This window comes from Ursus maritimus, unplaced genomic scaffold, assembly GCF_017311325.1.
Source record: "Ursus maritimus isolate PB19 unplaced genomic scaffold, ASM1731132v1 scaffold_10, whole genome shotgun sequence".
In the NCBI taxonomy this organism is placed as follows: domain Eukaryota; kingdom Metazoa; phylum Chordata; class Mammalia; order Carnivora; family Ursidae; genus Ursus; species Ursus maritimus.
In genome coordinates, this window is record NW_024423344.1 from 25,104,619 (window position 1) to 25,125,989 (window position 21,371).

Below are 21,371 nucleotides of genomic sequence, written 5' to 3' on the forward strand. Positions count from 1 at the left end.
GGATCTTAAAGTCCTTGTGGAAGCATGCAGAATGAAAGGTAGCTGCAGATTTTCAAGACGTTAACACCAGGAGCGTCATTGTCTACACCCTAGGGAAGGAGAGAGGTGACAAAGCATCGAGAGCCTCCACGACCCCAAGCCTGGAGTATCCCCTCTGCTTGCAAGAGATTTGCTCTCTGTCACATCTGTCATAGCTCTGAGCAACTCGGTAGAAAACAGGTGGCATCAGGGAGGGGTGTGCTGGGGGAGGCGGGGAGATGGGCACTCCACGGTTGGTGGCCAAGCTGAACCCTGTGTGCTATGCTTTATACAGCTTCCAAAGCCCTCAACCGTGATCAGACCAGAGGCTCCCAGAACAACATGTTCACTAGTTTGGGCGTTATCTCGCCTGCTGGCTTCCCATGGGAGTTTACAGGGCCCAAGACAGCTAGAGAACAGAGCCACGGAGTCGGCGCCCTTTACCTCCAGGCTGCAGAGATAAACGAGTTCTGTGTTCTGGAGCAGCCCTTGGGCAAATCAGTGTATTTGCAGGGAGAAAAAAGCCAATCCAAAGGAGATTTTGACTTGACAGAAGAATTCATAAGAGCTCTTTTTAATGGTTGTCTGTATTTGAGGCTATTTATCATTATTTGGCTTCTTAAAAACAAAATCATTTTTAGAAAACATTTTCAGAATCATCCTTTATGTGAAACTTTGGAATATCTGTATCCATGGAGTAAATTACTGGTGGTTAGATCCCCTACAGTGGGCTACTTTGTAACATGAAAGGGACAGAATTACCTAAGCAAAGCTACTTCCTTGTCTCAGAAGTTTATCCTGATGACTTCTTAAAAACTTAGGGGTATTTTATTTTGCTTCGGACTCCTGTATATTTTATGTTCCTCTTCTTCAGGCCGCGTAGTTTAGCACTCAAGACGGCAGTATTAATGATGTTCTTGATTACATGTTGTTTTTGATTATTAACTGTTCATTCAAGTGTTTGGAAGTTGTGTAGTTTTCTCCTGTCTACATATTGAAATTATCGAGGTAGAGCTAGGAATCTGGGTCCTGAGTTTCCAGTTTTACTTTACCCACTGTGTCAAGTTGCAGGAAAAGTAGGACACATTCAAAAGAGTCCCTAGGCAATGTGATGCCAGGTTACAGATGGCTCCCTGATCCTGGCGGTTATGTAACTGGGCACCAATTTATCAAACCAAAATACTGACCAGCCCACCACTACCCCCTCTCAGAAAGTCTGTGAGCATCTTACTCTGGGCAGGTCACCTCCTATCCTTTCTGCTGCCTTTCATTATCAGTTAGGAAACTCCTCAGAGAAAATCCAGCTGACATTTTTGCATTTATTTTTAGAGAATGTATTTCGTTCTGTAAATGCCACAGTGCTGTGTTCTGTAGTAACCTCCTACAAATAGTTTCGGTATTCCAACTTTAGGGAAGTTGAGTCAGGTGCTTTTATTCTAAGTAGGCATTATCAGAAATTCTCTTTCACTACTGATCTGGAAAATACCAACCTCCTCTAAGCTGAGACTTAATACTCACTGACCTAAAGAAGTGAGCAGGTTTTGTGGCTTTTGCAATTAGGGGGGTTATTTCGTATTCTTGGGACTTTAGAAATAATCTTATAAAAGTGAACAACCAGTAGTTTCTTTGGCCAAATGTCTTGAGATTTTATTGCTATTGATTTAATAAATTTAAGTGCTTACAGGAAAACTAGCAGCCAAATGTGACTTAGATGAATGATTTGAGTCTGTCTTCTTAGATTTATGATTTGGGCAGTGATTCAAAAGCAGGGTTCCAAAATTTGCCACTGACTTGCAAGAGACCTTAAAATGGTTTCTGGGAGGGCATTCATAAGGGATGAAGAATATACAATGGAATATTATTCAGCCATAAAAGGAGGAAATCCTGCCATTTGCAACAACATGGATGGACTTTGAAGGCATTAGGCTAAGTGAAATAGGTCAGACAGAAAGACACATACTGTCTGATCTCACTTATATGTGGCATCTAAAAAAAATTAACAGAACAACTAACACTAAACTTATGGAAGAAGAAATCAGACTTGCGGTTACTAGAAGTGGGTGGTGTGGGAGGGGAAATCGGAGGAAGGTGGTCAAAAGGTACAAACTGCCAGTTATAAGATAAACAGGCTCCAGGGATGTGATGTATACAGCTAGCGCTGCTGTGTGGTATATAGAACTGTGGAGAGTAAATCCTAGGAATTGTCGCCACAGGAAGAAAAAATTTTCCCTTTATTCTTCTTTCTTTACTTTTTATTATATCTGTATGGGAAAAGGGACGTGAGTTGAACCCCTTCTGATTATACGTAAATCAAACAATCGTGCTGTACACCTTAAACTTACACAGTGAGGCATGTCAATGATTTCTCAGTAAAACTGGAAAAAAAAACAAAAGGGGGGGGGCTGCACAAAACGCAGGAGCAGTAGAGTGGAACCGGGAAGGAACATGCCTTCCTCAGCCACTGCTCGCAGGCGCTAAATGGCTCAGCACATCCCACTACAGCAGCAAGCTCTCTAGAGACAGCTGCCAACGTGGTACTGGTAATTTGCAAACTGAAACCCTAACTTATGATCTTTATGAATCTGACTACGAGTACCATAACTCGTACCTTTGAATGTGCATGAAGTGGGTATGTTTTTTCCAGGCAAACATATTAATAGACTGTGTAAAGTACCTAATCTTTGATTCTAACCCCAGCAGTATCCTTTAGAAACGGTGTGATCTGCATGTTTTTAATCCCCTCTTCTTCCTGCTTCCCTGTTTTGTGAACATGCTGCCATTTGCACGTTTGGTTCAATTAGTTAAAGGGTCGCTTCTCGGTTATGGACCTTAATGGCCTTATGAAGTATACCTCCATCCTCTTCCTGCCCTGCTCACCAGCAACCACATTTAAAACTCCAGCCTTGGGGTGCCTTGGTGGCGCAGTCGTTCAGCGTCTGCCTTCTGCTCAGGGCCTGATCCCGGCGTTCTGGGATCAAGCCCCACGTCAGGCTCCTCCGCTGGGGGCCTGCTTCTTCCTCTCCCACTCCCCCTGCTTGTGTTCCCTCTCTCGCTGCCTGTCTCTCTCTGTCAAATAAATAAATAAAATCTTTAAAAAATAAAAAATAAAAAAAAAATAAAACTCCAGCCTTGCTTTGAGAATGTGTACATAGACAAAGCATTTCATCAAAACTTTAGTTTTCTTATCTATAAAATAAAGGAGTTGTAATAAATTATTTCTTAAGTTCCTTCTGCCTCTAAAAGTTGACTTGTGTTTCCAGGACTTCTGCTCATTCTGATAGTAAATGAGACCCTCTCCAGATACCTTTCATGCTTGCGCCCAAAACAACACAGAGGGACAATAGTTTGGGCTGTTGACTATTCCTTCTCCAGTTCACCTTTTTAAAGTTTATACGTATGTATGTTTTTATTAATTTATTTAAGAGTGCAAGAGGGGCAGGGGGAGGCAGAGAAGGTCAAGCAGACTCCCCACTAAGCATGGACCCCCAATGCATGGGGCTCGATGTGGGGCTCCATCACATGAGCCCTGAGATCATGACCTGAGCCAAAACCAAGAATTGGATGCTTAACTAAGCCACTCAGGTGCCCCATCCAAGTCACCTTTTCAAATAAATTTTCCTTTCACTTTTAATCACTGAAAGATTTTGGATTTTTAAAATGTGACGCTGTCTCACTATATGTAGCTTCTCCAAGTTGATTTCCCCATTTATAAATCTCAGAAAAATACAGTTCTCCAGATGCTCAGGCTTTTCATCTTGACTTACTTACCATGGTTTAAAAATCACACGGTTTTAAAGTAATGCTTTTTTACCCCCCTTTCTAGGTCTTTAATTTGCATGGGCCATGCAATTTCTATGCTAAAACATTTTCTCTACTTTTTCACTGCACCATGATCTTTAGATTTTCTTTCTCACCTAATACTATAACTCTTTTGTTTCTTCCTTGGCCCTGCTCCTGACCCTTAAATGTCTTTTCTTTACCTTTACTTGTGTTTTTCACCGTCTCTTACCATGCTCTACAACCTAAAACTCTATGTCAATGGAGAGGGCTAAGTTCAGCCTCAGAGATCCCATTCATTCCCCTTACCTTTAACATGGCTTCATGCTCTCAGGGAGCAAGGTCAGTGTAGCTGTCCCTCACCTGAAATGAGGAGCAGCACCTGGCTTGTATAGACATTCAGAAAATATTTGTAAATGAATGAATTTCTCTTGTCATCCCATGAACATCTATGAACCAAGAAGTGTTAAGACACTTAAAAGCAAGAAAGTCCAGCCAGCTCTAAGGCTTTAGACCAGATTTTATCAAAGATCTTGCTAAAACAGGATGGAGAAGAGCCTTCTCTTCATATCTATAGGGAATATTTGTAAAGGCATATGGGAGAGTCTGGCCAAATGAATCCAAGGATTTAGTAAAGGGTACAAAGTTAATGTACTAATTTCTTAACCCAGAAGCCTTGCTTTCCTAACATGTGAAGGCAAGATCTTCCTAAGCTAAGATGCCTAGGTAGGCTCTCTGTGTTACAAGTTTTTAAACCTCCAATAGAGTATACATATTAGATGGCTAATGAATAATTGCTGAGTGAGCAAGCGAGTGGACAACGTGAATACCTAACACAAGTGTGAAGGGAGTGAACCTGACCAGATAGCATGAGAGAAGAGAAAAGACTTGAGAATTGGAATCCTGGTTGCTCTCTCCCTGGCTGTGTGGTCTGAGATACGTGTCCTAACTTCTCTGAGCTTCTGTTTCATGTTCTACAAAATGGGAATATATGTATGTGTGCCATCATATTTCACTGAGGGACATTATAATAACCACCAAGCTTGTGTTTACTGCATCCCACAAGCGTCCTCTCCTTGAGGCCTGGGCAAAGGGATTGCTATCCGACCTCAGTTCTGTGGCCCTAAATCAATTGGTTGGTTTGGCTTATATAGATAGAGTGAATTATGTAACTGATGACATTTTCCTTTGTCAGAGGCATTAGCCTCTAGAAAACTTGGAGCTAGATTTTCAGCCACTTCTAGCAAAATGTGCAGTCTTACTCTGCATTTGGAGGAGTAAACCTGCTCCCTGCCATTATCTTATTTTGCCCATGCTTACTTCTCCTTAACAATTGCATGATTTGGGGGCACCTAGGTGGCTTAATCAGTTAAGTGTCTGCCTTTGGCTCAGGTCAAGATCTCAGGGCCCTGGGATTGTGCCCTGCATCGGGGGCTCCCTGCCCAGAGTGGAGTCTGCTTCTCCCTCTCCCTCTACCCCTCCCTCCTGCTCATTCTCTCTCTTTTACTCTCTCTCTCAAATAAATAAAATCTTTTTAAAAAGTTATTTAAAAAAACAATCATATGCTTTTATTCATTTAATTCTTAGTTCTGCAAGTAGTTGTGTAACCCGACTCAAATTGTTCTTGGGACAAGGATTGGCGAGGGGGGGAAGGAAGGAAGGAAGGATGGATGGAAGGAAAGAATGAAAAAAGAAAAAAGGAGGGAGACAGGAAAAGGGACAAAAAAGAAAATGAGGGGAGTGAAGAAGGCAAGAAAGTCAGCTAGCCATTTCCTGTCCCCAAGGGTCACTGCGCCGTGTAACTAACTGGTGTTTGTACGGTTAAGCTCTACACAGTTTTACCTTCTTTCAGAGAACCCAGTGAAACTTTTTAGATACATCAGGTAAATAATAAAATTTTTATTGATAATAAAACATATTTGTAGAGGCATTGAAATAGAAACAGTATCTAATTCCATGACTTTGAAGTCATGCTCCCTTGAGTTCCTACAGGTATATAAGGTGACAGGAAGGGGGCTAGTGGCAGGGGGACATTTGGGATTTTCAACCCAAATGAACATCTCAGAGTTCTTCTTTTTACTTGTTCGCTTTTATCTACATGTTAAGCCTCTGTTAACAAAGGATTTGGGGGGGAACCAAAGTTTGAAGCCACTGTTGCATGTACATGACAAAATACTCGGTGGATAATAGATGTGGGTTTGCAAAATTGAGCATAAGGCATTTTGGGGCTATAGGTGTCCGTGTTAAAACTGTTGTTTTTCTGTGGTTGTTGGTTGCCACTGAGGACAAGCACAGCCCTAGAGAATGCTGTGAATATACAGAAAAGGAAATTCACTTCAATATCCTGCAACAAATATATTTTTAAAAATCAATAACTTCACTAAAATGCTCAAATTATAATTACATGTAAGAATATACAGAATATACAGAATATACAGAATATATATATATACAGACTATATATACATGTATATATATATACATGTACAGAATATACATGTACATATATATACATGTACAGAATATACAGAATATACAGAAAAGGAAATTCACTTCAATATCCTGCAACAAATATATTTTTAAAAATCAATAACTTCACTAAAATGCTCAAATTATAATTACATGTAAGAATACCCCATCATCCACACTCCCACCCTACTCATTCATCCCTTCCCCACCAGGAAATCCAGTAAGCCTTAGTGGAACTCCAATTTGAAATATTCTGGTGTGAATTAGCTAGGGGCGTGGAGACTGTAATCTGTTTTCTGTTTCATTTTTTTTCTACCCACTAGAGGGCAGCAGTAAAGCACAGGGAAAGTAACTCCAGCGCTAGCATTAAGTTTCTCAGCAAGACTAGCCTTTCTGAAACAAGAACACCCACAAAGTCCCTCAGATTCCCGTATATGAATTATTAGAGGGTCAGGTTCCCTTCCTCCTTCTCTAAATATTTAGAAAACTTTGAAAACTCCCTTTGAAGTTGTAAAAGTTATCTGTTGGCTTGGCCAAACATATTAATTTTCAATGTGAACATGACATCATCGCTAAAAAAGACATTTATATAAAAATTAAGTGTTATAGTTGTATATTACCATGTAACACACTATTCCAAGGCTTAGTGATTTAAAGCAACAATCATTTTATCGTATCTCTTGATTCTGTTTGTTGACTGGGAACAGCTGGGTGGTTTTCCGGCTCTGTGTGATTTGACTGGGACTGTGGACATCCCAGGTCTCAAATCAGCTGGGACATCTAAAGTGGCCTACTCCAGTGTCTGGCGGCTGATGCTGGCTGTCAGCTGAGAGCCCAGCAGGGACTGCTAACCAAAGCATCTAGTCATTGGCTTCTTCATGTGGCTTGGACGTCTCACAGCATGGTGCTTGGTTTCCAAGAGGGAAAATCCTAAGAATGGGTATTCCAAAAGGAAGAAGCCAGAAGTTTCCAGTCTCAGATGTGGCTTCTGCTGCTTTCTCAGTGGTCAAAGCAGACGAAAGATCAGCCCAGATTCAAGGGAAGAGAAATCAGCTCTGCCTCCTGATATGAGGAGCAGTCCGTATACACAGGGAGGGAGAAAGTGGTGAGAGCCAATTGGAGACCACTGCATAGAGGGTTAAGAATAAGGCGGTTTTTTGCATATTGGGAAGATAGTTAAAAATCATGAGGGATGCACAGGGATATTTCTTCATTTAATAAATGGAGATTGCTGCTTCATGTGGTACTTTAAGAATTAAGACACACAGAAGTCATTCCTTATGTTCTTTTCCTTCTGCAGATCTGTTGCCTAAAGCAATAAAAATGGCCAGAGGATCAGTGTCCGATGAAGAAATGATGGAGCTCAGAGAAGCTTTTGCCAAAGTTGGTGAGTAGACCACAGTCTACTCTTTACCAAGTCAGATAATTCTCCTCTTTACCAAGTAGCTTCAGGACAGATTCGATGAAATGGTAACATAAGCAAAATAATGCAAGTGGAGGGAACACAATGGTATTGGCCAGAGGAGCTGGGGGAACTTAATTTTGAAAGGTCTACTTTAAGAAAAGTACTTCTTTCTCTATCAAAACATGGAGTGGACCCTTTCACACCTGCAGCTTTTCTCCCATTTTTATTTTATCTGCTTTCTTTGGTTTCCTTTGTTTTTCTACTATTCCACAATTTTTTTTTGTATCTCTAAGCCTGTTATTTATTTTCCCATCTGTTCCTATAAGTCTATTCAGATTCTTCTCCCAGAATCTCTGTTGTGACATGATGACTCACGTATGTTGGAAGTGCCACTAATGCCCATCTCTCATAGAAACAGGGTGCTCATGAGATTCTGGCTCTTGCATGGGGTTGGGCTGTGGCCCCTGAATGATTGCCTCTCCAGCACACTCCCCTCCCATCTCCCCTTCCCTCACCTCTTCATCCTGTTACCTGAATTGCCCTGAGACTTCCGGTGGTCACTTGTCTTGCAGATACCGATGGCAATGGGTACATCAGCTGCAATGAGTTGAATGACTTGTTCAAGGCTGCTTGCTTGCCTCTGCCTGGGTACAGAGTGAGAGAAATCACAGAAAACCTGATGGCTACCGGTGATCTAGACCAGGATGGGAGGATCAGTTTTGATGAGTTTATCAAGGTGAGTACGATGCAGAATACAAGGAGATGCATTTGAAACCTGGGACTTTAATTTGAAAAATATCCAGAAATATATTCCCACCCTCCTTGCTTCAACATTACATATTCTTCCCTTTGTGGTTTTCTTGATCACAGATTGGATTTCTAAAGGTACATTACATTTTGGCAGGTTTTTCATGGCCTAAAAAGCACAGAGGTTGCCAAGACCTTTAGAAAGGCAATCAACAAGAAGGAAGGGATCTGTGCGATCGGTGGTACATCGGAGCAGTCTAGCGTCGGCACCCAGCACTCCTATTCAGGTAGGCTGTCCCAGTGGGTGCACAGTGGAAGTGGGGAGGGTGCTGGCATGAGGGGAGACTGGCGGGGTAGTGGGAAAGGAAGCCATATGGAAGGGATCTGTGCCTTCCGGGGTTACAGATTCTAAACCTGCTATTCAGACCTAAGCCAACACAAGTTTATTGACTACTGCCTGTTGTCCTGTGGTTGGTGGGTCAGTTCCAGGGCCATAAATTAGGAGGAGCAATCCTAATTCTAGGTAGAGTCCAATACCAAATAATCTCAATGGCATTTAAAAAAATACATCAAGGCTGCCAGAACTCCTTTGTAAGTCTTATGGATAAAATGAACTACTCAGGCTTCTATCTCCTAAACTTCGTGATTTTTCTCAATGCCTGCTGATTGATAAAAAAAACTGTGTTTTTACTGATTTGGAAGGAAGTTGTATATTTCTTCTGAAGGCTGCCATCCAACAGCCTTACAGGATGGTAATCCAACAAATTCCAAGCTGAGTTCTTCAAAACGTTAGCTGATCGTAAAGATGAGTTCATGGTTAAGTACAGTCTGTGATTGTGAAGACAATGTTTAACCTTTTACTGTTGAAGACAGAAATTATATAAAGATGTCTTACGAGGGGCGCCTGGGTGGCACAGCGGTTAAGCGTCTGCCTTCGGCTCAGGGCGTGATCCCGGCATTGTGGGATCGAGCCCCACATCAGGCTCCTCCACTATGAGCCTGCTTCTTCCTCTCCCACTCCCCCTGCTTGTGTTCCCTCTCTCGCTGGCTGTCTCTATCCTGTCGAATAAATAAATAAAATCTTAAAAAAAAAAAAAGATGTCTTATGAATCTTCAAGACAGTGATGTGTCATGCAGTGCTTCTGAAACTTTTGTGACTTAAGATTCTCCTGAGGGATGCTACTGTTTTCAGTGACACACAATTTAGGAAACACAGGGCTAGACTGTAAGGCATAACTTGAGGTTTTATTAAAACTTCCAAAATCAACTTCTCTCAGCTTTACTGATAGGAAAGAAAGATTATATCACAAAAGATTTTATTTCATAGCAATTTCGTTATGATTGTATAAAGAAACTCAAAGATACTCCAGGAATTATCTGTGATCATCCCACATTTAAATTGACTGGGCTTAAGGCAGCCTGAGTTTAATCCTATAAGCATTAGATCACATTCATATTTAAATTATATCTAAATATAAATAAAATATATCTTCATTATATATATAGGTAGTTATATGATAGTTACATATAATATATATAAAATTATGTATAATATATATAATGATTATAATATAAAATTGTATATATATAATTTCTAAATCTGCCTGCCATATATTTTATGACTTGTAGTGAATAGAGATTCTCATCCTATTCCCCAAGAATCCAAGAGATTCTTTTTAATGTCAAAAAATGTGAGGTGACAGGATAGGGGACCAGATAATATCTCAGTGTCTCTCCTGGGCATGACAATCTGAGATCCATGTGTATAATTTTGTTTACACACACACACACACACACACACACACGACAAAGCTATTTTCACTTTGCAAGTAAGTCATTTTTATCATTTTATTTGCAGAGGAAGAGAAGTATGCCTTTGTCAACTGGATAAATAAAGCCCTGGAGAATGACCCTGACTGTCGACATGTTATTCCAATGAATCCAAACACAAATGATCTCTTCAGTGCCGTTGGGGATGGCATTGTCCTTTGGTAAATAACACTTCCTTCTCGGTTTCCAAAGGTTTTTCCTGGAATTTTCGGCAATACCAACAATTCATTGTGTTTATCCTAGGCCAGCTTCCTTTGGTGCTCAGCTGGACCCCAAATGCTTTCTGGACTCTTACTTGGCAGGTCCTTGGAAAGCAAACTAATTTCAAAAGCATCTTATAATGAGAAATGTAAAACTGTTATTGTTTGGTTGGAGGAGAGGGATGTGCAGCATAGAGACAAATAAATACAGATAAAGATGCAATAATATAAGGCCCAAAGCAATTATTTCTGGAATATATGCCACCTGGCTTCACCTGAACATGACCAACCATGAGAATAGATAGATTGATAATAGCAGCATGATAATTGAAGAAACCCAATACACGTTCTTAAGCAAAGGGACTTTGAGTGGTACATACAAACATGCACTTCCAATGCTGAGGACACCTGGAGAAAGAGGAATGTTTTCTGTCTGCGGAAGACCTCGATCCACAGATGGTCATGATGGTGTCTTTGAAATGCTTCAGAATCCCTGGCTTTAGCAGCTTCTGATATCACTGTCAGACATGGTATTCGTGAAGAGGCTTGAAATCCTCAGTCCCAGGTGGGCACAAGAGTTGAAGGGAAGGGTGGGTGAACAAGACTTAGAACCCCTTCTTTCCTGCTCTGAGCAGAACAATTCTGCTTTCGGTATTTTTTGTATTAGAGTTCACTCTGAGATTTCATTTTAAAAACTTTCAACTGCCAAAAATATAATTAATATAAATAAATAAATAAATAAATAAATAAATAAATAAATAACTGTAGCCTCAGGATCGAGTCCTAGTTCCTTAGGTTGGCATCCAGTGCACTCCATCATCTTCTCTCAATCTCCTTCTAGTTTTACCTCCCAAGGACCCCCATGACTCAGGTACCCACCCAGGATACTGAGTGAATGGCTGGGTGAATAACTGAATGCATCAGCAACCATATTACCCCTCCCCATCCACGTCCTGCTCATAACTGCAACTATGGCCTTGCCTTTTATTTTTCTTCTTAAGAAGAAGCATCTTCTCCTAAAAGGCCTTGCCTTTTATTTTTCTTCTTAAGAATACCCTTCCCTTCCGCATCTTCTCCTATAGAAATCCATCTACCCGAACAGTTTCTGGTCTATTCCAATCCCCCAGGGGTCTCTCCCTTCACTGGATTCCCAAAGCATATATTTGTAGTACCTTGGGAGCCATTATAATGCTCTTCTTTTGGACTGTTAGGTAACTTTTCATATCCATATATTTTGTCTCTATAATTGGCACCATAAGCTTTTCAAGAGCAAGGTTACCTTCTGCTTTCTAAAGTCACCCCTCCCTCATGCCATTTCCTACAGCTTCTAGCTCACCAACAGTTTCAGATTTTTCAAATAATGATTTATGAGTTTGTTTTGCCTGAATAGCAATAAAGTGTCTTTTGTTTATGTATATGTATACACACACACACACACACACACACACACGACAAAGCTATGGAAATACATCTTTAAAGAACACCACAAAAAAGGTAGTTGCTTAAACATTGTTCGGATAAAAGGTTAATGCTGATTTCTCATTAAAAACAAATAGCCACAGTCAAGTTTACTATTGTTTGAATTTGTTGTTTCTTTGGATTTGCTTTTTCAACTTCCTTTCTGTAAATAAGTTGGAGGTGACCTAAGGACATTTATTTTTTATGCCCCATTGGAGGTTAAACTTAAATGAGTAAAAGCAGTTTTTCATGAATAATAATTGCTTACTTTCGACATCTGATCAATGTATTAGACACTTAATGGGTGAAATTTCTCAAGTACTGATGCAACAGTGACTACAGCAGGGTATAAAACATTTTAACTTAGTTAATAGAGTTCCACCAGGTGTCAGAAATTTAGACATTCTATAAGCTCGGAAGTATACAGGTAGTCATTTTTATAGTGTATATATAGTCATTTATATACAATTTTCCCAGCTGAGAAAGTAAAGTACTTATGGAGGACTTGCCTTGGCTTTCTACCCAGAATTTCCTAATATGCTAAGGACACCAGGGTGATTTTGCAGCTTCTTAAACACATGAATAAAGTGGGGTCTTTATTTCCTGCCTCAGTATATTAGTGTGATTTCAACATTAGCCTTTCCCATAGAGAGTTTGAATCTAATCAGAGCTGCATAACTGATTTTATATCTAAACACTGAATCACACAGATTATATTGTTGTCTTACTTGCTGCTGGTATTGCTAGCATTTAAATTCAGTGTCACTGGACTCTGTTTTCTGAAGGCAGCTTTCTTTAATTTAATTGTTTCTTTTTTCAGTAAAATGATCAACCTATCAGTACCAGACACAATTGATGAAAGGACAATCAACAAAAAGAAACTCACCCCTTTCACCATTCAGGTATGTCTTCTCTCTGTTACCAAACTGTAAGATTGTGCTTGGAATGAATGAGCCCTGGAAAGGCAGAGCCAGCCTTTTCCAGGTGTTCGGGCATGATTCCCAAACTCTGCACTGCGGCCGGTGGTTCGTCATGACTCGTGGGGACAGAGGGAGACAGTTTTGTTTTATCTTTTATTAATATGACAGGGAAACTGGGAGGGGAAATGTTGGTGGGGTGTTAGTAGTTGGAGGGAATTCTTTGTTTGTTTTGGCCATTTATGAATAAAATTCACATTGGCTAAAGTTTTAACTCCATTTTCCCTAGCAGTTTATCTTTGAGCTGATGCCAAATCCACAGCATGTTAGCTGAAAAGATAAGCCTTTCTAAGAAGTGAGGGGGCTACAAACGGGAAGTTCCCTGGCAGCCTCACAGTGGGTTGGCCACAGCCACCAGTGTGATAAATATAACTTGGTTTTTTTGCCTTCAATTTGTTGATTAACTGGAACAGTAACCAGGAGTAAGTAAGCTGTATTTCTGTGTTACGTTCCACTGTTTCAACACTATTGTAATTCTCTTGCTCAGAAAGCATGTCTCCCTCCTTAAATCACGAACAATATAGTATGCTGTTTGATCGTAAGCAGTGCTGTGTACTTTTAAAAGGGATTTGGTAACCAGCATGAGAAAACTGATTAAACCTATATGAATGCACTTAATGTTAAATTTAATCTTGATGTTGTATTTTAAGATTGGCCATAAATAGAAACGATATTTTTCGTTCATCATTTGAGCTCTCCACTAGGGCAAAAACCCACTTTTCTGATAATCCCCTTTCCAGTTCACTGGTGGCCTGTGTCCTAAAAACAACTTCTTTACATTGCTGCCTCTGGTATCTTCTCCTTTGTGGGCCCAAGAACAGTATATAGATTCTAGACTGAATCTAGACTGTGTGCGAGTTGTATACACATTATATACATTGTTGTTAGTTATAAGGACATGTAGTCTATATGTGTGTGCCTGTTTGTGTGTATATAGGCGTGTGTATACTTAAGGTCCGTAGACATTATGGATACTCAATGAATTGTCTCAGTAAAAACCACTCTATCTTTTCTATGAATTTGATTTGTGTCTTTGTCATTCTCTTAATACCCAATCTGAAAGTCAAAAAGCTGTTTTGTTATGACTTTGATTCTTTATGACTTTGATTTACATCAACAATTGTGCGGTTAATGATAGCCAATGACAAGACAATGACTACCCTCAAAGGTACCCCTTTATGTCTGGCTGATGGGGATGTTTGTGTGGGCTCCATCACAGGGCAAAGTGGAAAACTGTAAGACTCATTAGTTTCATCCAGGCCAAGATGGGCTTTCGACTCAGGGTGCCGGTTTGATTGACCAGTCACTGCATAAGCCCAGTATCTGGGTTACCAGATTTTTTCTTTCAGTTGTTACTCACTGTCTTCTCTCAGTGTTAAAATTTAGTGAAGACCATGCCTCTAGACCTGTGAACTTTCCAGAAGCAAAGCAGTGTTGTCATCCCGGAATCATTATTTGACATCTACAAAGTCAAAAACAACATGTGTACACTTTTTCTCCCTCAGGAGAATTTGAACCTGGCTCTGAATTCTGCCTCAGCCATTGGATGCCATGTGGTTAACATCGGGGCAGAGGACTTAAAGGAGGGGAAGCCTTACCTGGTCCTGGGACTTTTGTGGCAAGTCATCAAGATTGGATTGTTTGCTGACATCGAACTCAGTAGAAATGAAGGTATGAGCAAAGCCACAAGTGTTATTAGTGACATGGCTTTCTATTAATGCATGTGTTGGGGCTGTGGGGGGAAGACGTCAGGAATAGTCAAGCTCAAAATCCTCAATTTTTGAAAACTATAGTTACATCGAATCCTTTGCATTAATGTAACAGTTTCTATCCACACTGACCAGACTTTTTTAAATGACAGAGCAAAAGCTTTTTAAGACCACAGACTAATAATAATGCCGGTTTGGAACCTACAGCTCAAGTCTAGCTGTCTGGGATTCAACCTCAAGAGCTTTTCTGGGTTCACTTTGCCTCTAGATACTTTGTAACAAATTTTAACTTGTATTTAATGAAGCGGTTCACATCCATATACTGAAGTGATAGCACCAGGTTAGAAGAAAGTTGATCTATTTCTTACCAAGACTATGGAAGATTACATGTAGGGTTTCAAAGTTTGCAACTAAATATTGTGGCTGTCATTCTTATCCTGTCTGCTCTCTGCATCCTATCTGCATTTGAACAATTACAGCCCCATTGTTTAGACAAAAGGAGTGGATCGTGATAAGAATCATACAAAAAAACAAAACAAAACAAAAAACCAGGGTTACCTTTTAGCTTTCCAGGACAGAGCCCAGCAATGTGAAATCTGCAGCCAAATTCTAATCTTTAGTTATATATACTTTTAATTTATGTCTCCAAATCACAATAACCAGCGAAGAACCCTGGGTTGCCATTTTTAAACCAAATATAGATATTAAACATAATATAGAGGAGAAAAAGCAAATAGGAAACTTAGAACCCATGAGAAAGAATATCGATTTACAAATTATGACCTCAACTAAATTTAAACCTTCTAGCTGAGCAAAACATTTTTATTCAGCTGGGAAAAATAGAGGAAAGAGTTGATTACACTTTTTGAGATGCTGTAATTATGCAAGTAAGCATTTGAAATATAAAACACCTATGGGGAATAGACAAGGAGACAATTGTCATTATTACAAAATTGATCTCTTAAAAGCAGAACTGTTGTCATATGGTGAAATGTGGTCTGACACAGCCCACGGAGCATTCCGAGCCTACTCATCTTGGTTATAGGTATTCTTAAGCATAGCACTGAGATTCGCTGGTGACTTGTCTTCCCCACCTAAAAAATGAGGATAATAGATAAGCTCTCAATACCTTTCTTTTTAGGGAATGATGATAAAGTGTTTATTTCATAGGAAGAGTTATAAGTACCGTTACCCCAGAGAAATAACATTCTATGTCAGCTTTCCAGCAGAGCTCAATTGAAGTTCTAACTAATCCCTTCAAATATCCCCTGTATTTATTTTTCTTCTGCTTTTGTCCTTCTTCAGCTCTGATTGCTCTCTTGAGAGAAGGGGAGAGTCTGGAGGACTTGATGAAACTCTCCCCCGAGGAGCTCCTGCTGAGGTGGGCTAATTACCACCTGGAGAATGCAGGCTGCAACAAAATCAGCAACTTCAGTACTGACATCAAGGTAGGAGTGCCATCTGAACACAGCTCGCCACAGCACAGAAGGGGAATTGGGGCATTCATGGAGAAAAGACAAAGCCTCGGCTATGTCACTTCAGAAGCTCTAGAGTTCGTTAGAGGGTGGCTGGTGCTGTGGGAGCTGCTCGCTCCTCTCACGGGTCCCCGTGCAGCTCTGGCTCTGGGCCCCATGCAGATCTGTCCAAAGTCCTAGCCACCGCAGCATCAAAGGGAGATGGGCCTCCCCTGGAGTTACTGGCAACAGTAAGTAGAGGGAGGAAGGGCAAGAGGTCAGATTGCTTTTCAAGGAAGAGAGAATGTGTAGGACTGTGATGTCCTTCCGATTTTATCAAAAATCAGGGAGCATCTGATGGGAGCATCAGATGGGAATCCTTTAAAAAAATTAAGTGAGGATTCCTCTTAATGATACTAAGAATACCAAACACGGGGTCTACTGCATACCAGGCACTGTTCTACCTGCTTTCTATGTGTTTTGGCTCATTTAATCCTCACAATAAACCTCTGAGATAAAGATTATGATTTTCTCATTTTACAGGTAAGGAAACTGAAGTAGAAGAGAATTTAAGTAATTTGTTCAGGTTCACATAGCTGGGGAACGGGGTCAGGATTCAAACCCAGCAGTCAGCCTCCAAGGTCCCTGTACTGGAGCACGTACATACTGCCTCCCTAAAACAACCGGTGACTTTCTTGGAAGGTTTTCATTTGTAGAAGCCAGAGTGGTTTTTTAAAAGATAATGATTCGGGAAACCATCTGCAATGAGAATGTCCCCCAGGGCAGGTAGAAGGGCAAGCACTACAGCAGAGATCCAAAGGGGGGAAAGGCTGAGGGAAGCATGCCCTGTGGTTTTCCAGTTGGTGAAAAGTTCCATGTCAAGGTGAAAGATAGCTGTTGGCACTGAGGACAGATGCGCCAAGGCAGAAGGAGCCTAAGGAGCCGTGTGAGACACTGGGATGCAGCATGAGAAAAACTTTTCAGTCTCCACTTTCTCGAAAGTTAAAAAGAAATCTTCTCCAAAGAGCGTCAGAGGAAAGGTCACAAGACTCACCAAGAGTCACCCAGGCTTATATTCCTTTGAGTGACAATTTCCCCCTGCTATGGACTCAATGGCTGCCAGGCATGGTGCTAGTTAGACGGAAGCTTCTAGATGGGAAGTCTCCCATTCCTTAGCACCTAAGCTAATGATGCCAAATGCATTTTTCTAACTGCACCACTTTCACTGGTTATTGATGGCGTAGCACCACCAACCAAATGAGGATTTAACAGGAGCTGGACAGTCTCGTTATCTTCCTTGGTGCTCAACAGTTAGGCTCTGTACCTGTTTCAGCCAAAATTTTCAAGCTTTTCAGCCAGAATGAGGCTTCTTCATCTGAGCCATAAAATTTATCTGAATTTCTCATCACTAAAAAGCTGTGTTCTTTAGAATAATAACCATAGTGGCTGGCAAGCTGAGCATAGACAGGGGTGGTGTCTGTCACCAGGGGACAGCTGCATCCTGCCCAAGGTCAGTGCTGTGACGGATGTCTGAGCATCTGGCAGCTTTGGGAAGTGCCCTCAAATCACACAAAGTCAGCAAACATGGGGAGAACACCCGCCCTGGAGCGAGTGAGAAAGGTTTATTAGGGTCAGATAATATGAGAGGAGACTTAGCAGAGCTAAGCAGATGTAACACGTGGTAGGCAGATTTGATTTGTGCCCAACACCTGCACAGAACTTTCACTGACTTCAAAATAGCTACGGTGAAAAGTAAGAGAAGGGGAGGGTGGAAGGGAGAGGTGAAAATCAGTTTCCCCAGGTGCAACATCAGTGGCGGGCTTTCTCTTGTTTTAATGTCTCTAATGTCGCAAGTAGGGAGCATACCTCTGCTGTTCCCAGGCCTCATCCAGTTTTAAAAACAAAAAGAGGAACAGCTGATTTTTTCAGTCATAAAGAGAAATTAAGAGGCTCTTAAATAATTTAAATAAATTACCGGAATATCTGTACGCTTTTATTGAATGAGCACAAATTTATAATTTTAAGACTAGGATTCTGTGAATTCTTTTCATCAATAAACATATTTGTAAATCTAGGAAAACATGAGAATTCAATATCTGTATCCAATCTGCTATTACTAAATTTAAACATTTTTTCCAGCTTCTTGATAAACATTAAATGAGCTTGTCATCTTAATATCTCCTGTTGCATAGAGATTGCTTGTTAATGCTTCAACCTTCTGTCTTGGAAATCCTTATTTTTCTTTTGCTGATTGTCCGTTTAAATGTATTTTAAAACTCTGCTTTAAACTTCTGCTTCCTTTTTCTGTCACTTTTTTTTTTTAAATTAAATCTTAGCTGACTGACTTCTACAGCAATATAAAGGTATATGTATTTTCCTTTATACAATTTAATACCTACAAATGATTTATTTTTCTCCCCTAAGAACAACAGAATAGCATTTGCTTCTTTGGGTTGCTTCTGTGTATATCCTATATTTGTTATACTCCTTTAAAAAAGAAAGTCCAGTATAATATGTAAACAGAAATAGAAAATTCAAATTAGTGAATGCTTCCAGCTTTGTTAATTAAGTTGCATTCTTGAGTGACAGTCAGATAAGAAATATAATATGTTTGCTTTTGGGAAATTATTGTTGTGCTAAGTATGTAATTAGCTGTGCTGTTTTGAAATTGTAATTTCTTATTTCCTCGCAGGACTCAAAAGCTTATTACCACCTGCTTGAACAGGTGGCTCCAAAAGGAGATGAAGAAGGTATTCCTGCTGTTGTCATTGACATGTCAGGACTAAGGGTAAGGCCATGTCCCAAGTTGTGTTTAGAGAACGTGGTGCTGCCTTTGTGTTGGCAGTTCCATGGCCCCGCGTGACCCTGATTCTGGGGTTCCATGAGTGCATATCTCTGCTTAAAGCCCTGCTAAAATTGTTAACAATCGTTAATGGTTTTGGATGATAATCGTGGGAAATTGCATCTGAAAATAGACATTAAGGAAAGAAAGAAACTAATGCCAGTCAAATGCCACACACCATGCTAGGCACATCTGTGTGTCTCATCATTTAAGAGACTCAAGGACACCAGGAGGTATTATTATGTTATTTTTAGGTGCCTGAGTATTATTTCTGGAGATCAGTGAGATATTTATACAAATAAATAAATTCTCAATTTATCAATGAAATACTGAGTCTCAGATGGGTTACTTAATATGAGAGATTATTGGAAGTTATTTGATCCAAGGCTGGGGTCCTTTTCCTCTGGTAGTAATAAGGAGACAACACCCCACCTGCTGGTACTATGTGCAAGGTACTATGCCAGGCACATTGCATACATGGCCTCTAAACCTTGTAAACATCACTAAGCTAAGTGTTAATAACTATTTGATGGTTGAGAAAGCTGAAGGTCAGAGAGGCTAGTAAGCATCTCATGACCACAGAGCCAGTACATGTCATAGAAAGGATTCAAATCCAGTATGGCTCCAACATTCACCCAGCCCCAACCTTACCTCCCTACATCATTGGGGAGTAATAGGAAGGAAGAACTGCGTGGGATTGTGTGAGTTCTTAGAAGTCCCTGGTTTGAGAGTTCTTAAAAACAGCACACATGGGTCTGGATGTTAAAACTGGTTTTGCCAACACTTTAATACTCACCTTGAAAGGTTGCCTTATCCATTCTTGTGCCTCATTTGATATCCTTAGAGCTAAAGCCCGTGAGTTAATATTAAAGTCAACTCATTCCCGAATGACAAGTTCATGAACTGTGTAATGTGCAGTGTCTTCTAGTAAGCATTATATTAATAAATACTTTAAAATTCTGTGTTTTGAAAATTGGTGGATTCATAGACTCGTAAGAGTTTTAAGAATGGTGGACCACATTTCAAAAAAACTTTATGTTCTGATTAAGAGTCTACTTAAAAATGACTGGAAATTCTCTAGAACTATTTGAATAGACTTTTAACATATCAGGCCCTCAATCTGAAGTCTGCAAAAGCCAAATTGCTGCTATAGATTCATCAATGGCAGTATGTAGCTCAACTTACTGATCACATTCATTGTGTTTGAGTCACACGCACACCAACTCCGTGTGGGGAAGGTGGCTATAGGAATCCGAAGTTCTTACGGACAGGTGTAAATGTCTTTGATGAGCTGACAATAGGAGTATTATTTATGACAATAAGCGAACCCTTTTGGTAGATGAAATCTCACAGAGTCTGTGTAAGCAAATAATAAAAAAGAAGCTTCATCGTTGAAAATAATTAAGATCAACTTAAATGATCAGATTATAGAATCTACTGAATCTCTTTAAGAACAGGGCAACCAAGCATTCATCTGACATGGTTCTGTATAGAGATGAGAGACTCAGTTTCTCTATTTCTGAGATACCTTTTACTTGCTAATTTCAGTTCAGGCAAATATAAGTAATCATATGTTATGATTAAGTGGCGATCTGAGGTTGAACACTGAGGTTGGCAGTAAGATTCCCATTTCTTATTCATATTATGCCTGCCTCCTTTCTGCATGGACAGCCTTGGCCCAACCTTGACGTGTCCTTTTTCCTTGCAGGAGAAGGACGACATCCAGAGGGCAGAATGCATGTTGCAGCAGGCAGAGAGGCTGGGCTGCCGACAGTTTGTCACAGCCACCGACGTTGTGCGAGGGAACCCCAAGTTGAACTTGGCTTTCATCGCCAACCTCTTTAACAGATACCCTGCCCTGCACAAACCAGAGAACCAGGACATCGACTGGGGGGCTCTTGAAGGTAACTGGAAACCTGTTGCTTAGAGCTTCGGAAAAGCATTCACCATTCTAATTCAAGGGCAGTCTGAAATGACCTGCTAAGCAAATATAAACCCCTTACATGTTGGGGAAGATTTGCAAACAGGTCATCAATTCTCTGGTATATAACAAAGAGAATAAATAGATTAATCAAGTCAATTACAGCCAAGCAGGAATAATCAAATACCATTATATCACATCCATTATACATAAGCTTCATCCGTTATCAGAATTAAATGTTTTAGGGAAGACAATGCATTTAATTATCAGGCGAAATAAATCCCGAGTTCCAAAAACCTAATTTATGTACCTAATGGACTGAGTGTTAATTCCTCGTGCAAGAGCTTGCGGCCACTCATCATCTAAAAATATTTAACTTCATGCTAAGTGGTGCTTAGTGAGGTTTTGGGTTGTTTCTTGGATTTGGATTTGGGAGGTGGGGTGGGGCAGAGTTAAGTTGTATTTGGGGGTTAGAGCCCTAACATCGGATGAAAAGCGTGTAACTATCATCAGGTACTTCTTTTTTTCCATCATGAATTAGTTTCAATGTTGAGACAAAAGAAA

General features: G+C 40.3%; 1 protein-coding gene across 2 annotated transcripts in view; it reads left to right on the top strand.

Moving 5' to 3' along the window:
* LCP1 (lymphocyte cytosolic protein 1) overlaps nucleotides 1-21,371 on the top strand; it is a 52,160-nt gene that overhangs the window by 14,081 nt on the left and 16,708 nt on the right. Inside the window, exons 2-11 of one of the 2 annotated variants that reach the window (XM_040622861.1) lie at nucleotides 3,279-3,412; nucleotides 7,565-7,651; nucleotides 8,242-8,405; nucleotides 8,574-8,703; nucleotides 10,275-10,407; nucleotides 12,725-12,806; nucleotides 14,387-14,552; nucleotides 15,896-16,038; nucleotides 18,737-18,832; nucleotides 20,595-20,790. In XM_040622861.1, the coding sequence (XP_040478795.1) occupies nucleotides 7,588-7,651; nucleotides 8,242-8,405; nucleotides 8,574-8,703; nucleotides 10,275-10,407; nucleotides 12,725-12,806; nucleotides 14,387-14,552; nucleotides 15,896-16,038; nucleotides 18,737-18,832; nucleotides 20,595-20,790 (1,174 nt within the window). In that variant the 5' untranslated portion in view covers nucleotides 3,279-3,412; nucleotides 7,565-7,587. The remainder of the gene's footprint in view (nucleotides 1-3,278; nucleotides 3,413-7,564; nucleotides 7,652-8,241; nucleotides 8,406-8,573; nucleotides 8,704-10,274; nucleotides 10,408-12,724; nucleotides 12,807-14,386; nucleotides 14,553-15,895; nucleotides 16,039-18,736; nucleotides 18,833-20,594; nucleotides 20,791-21,371) is intronic. The other variant, XM_008706839.2, reaches the window with a different exon arrangement.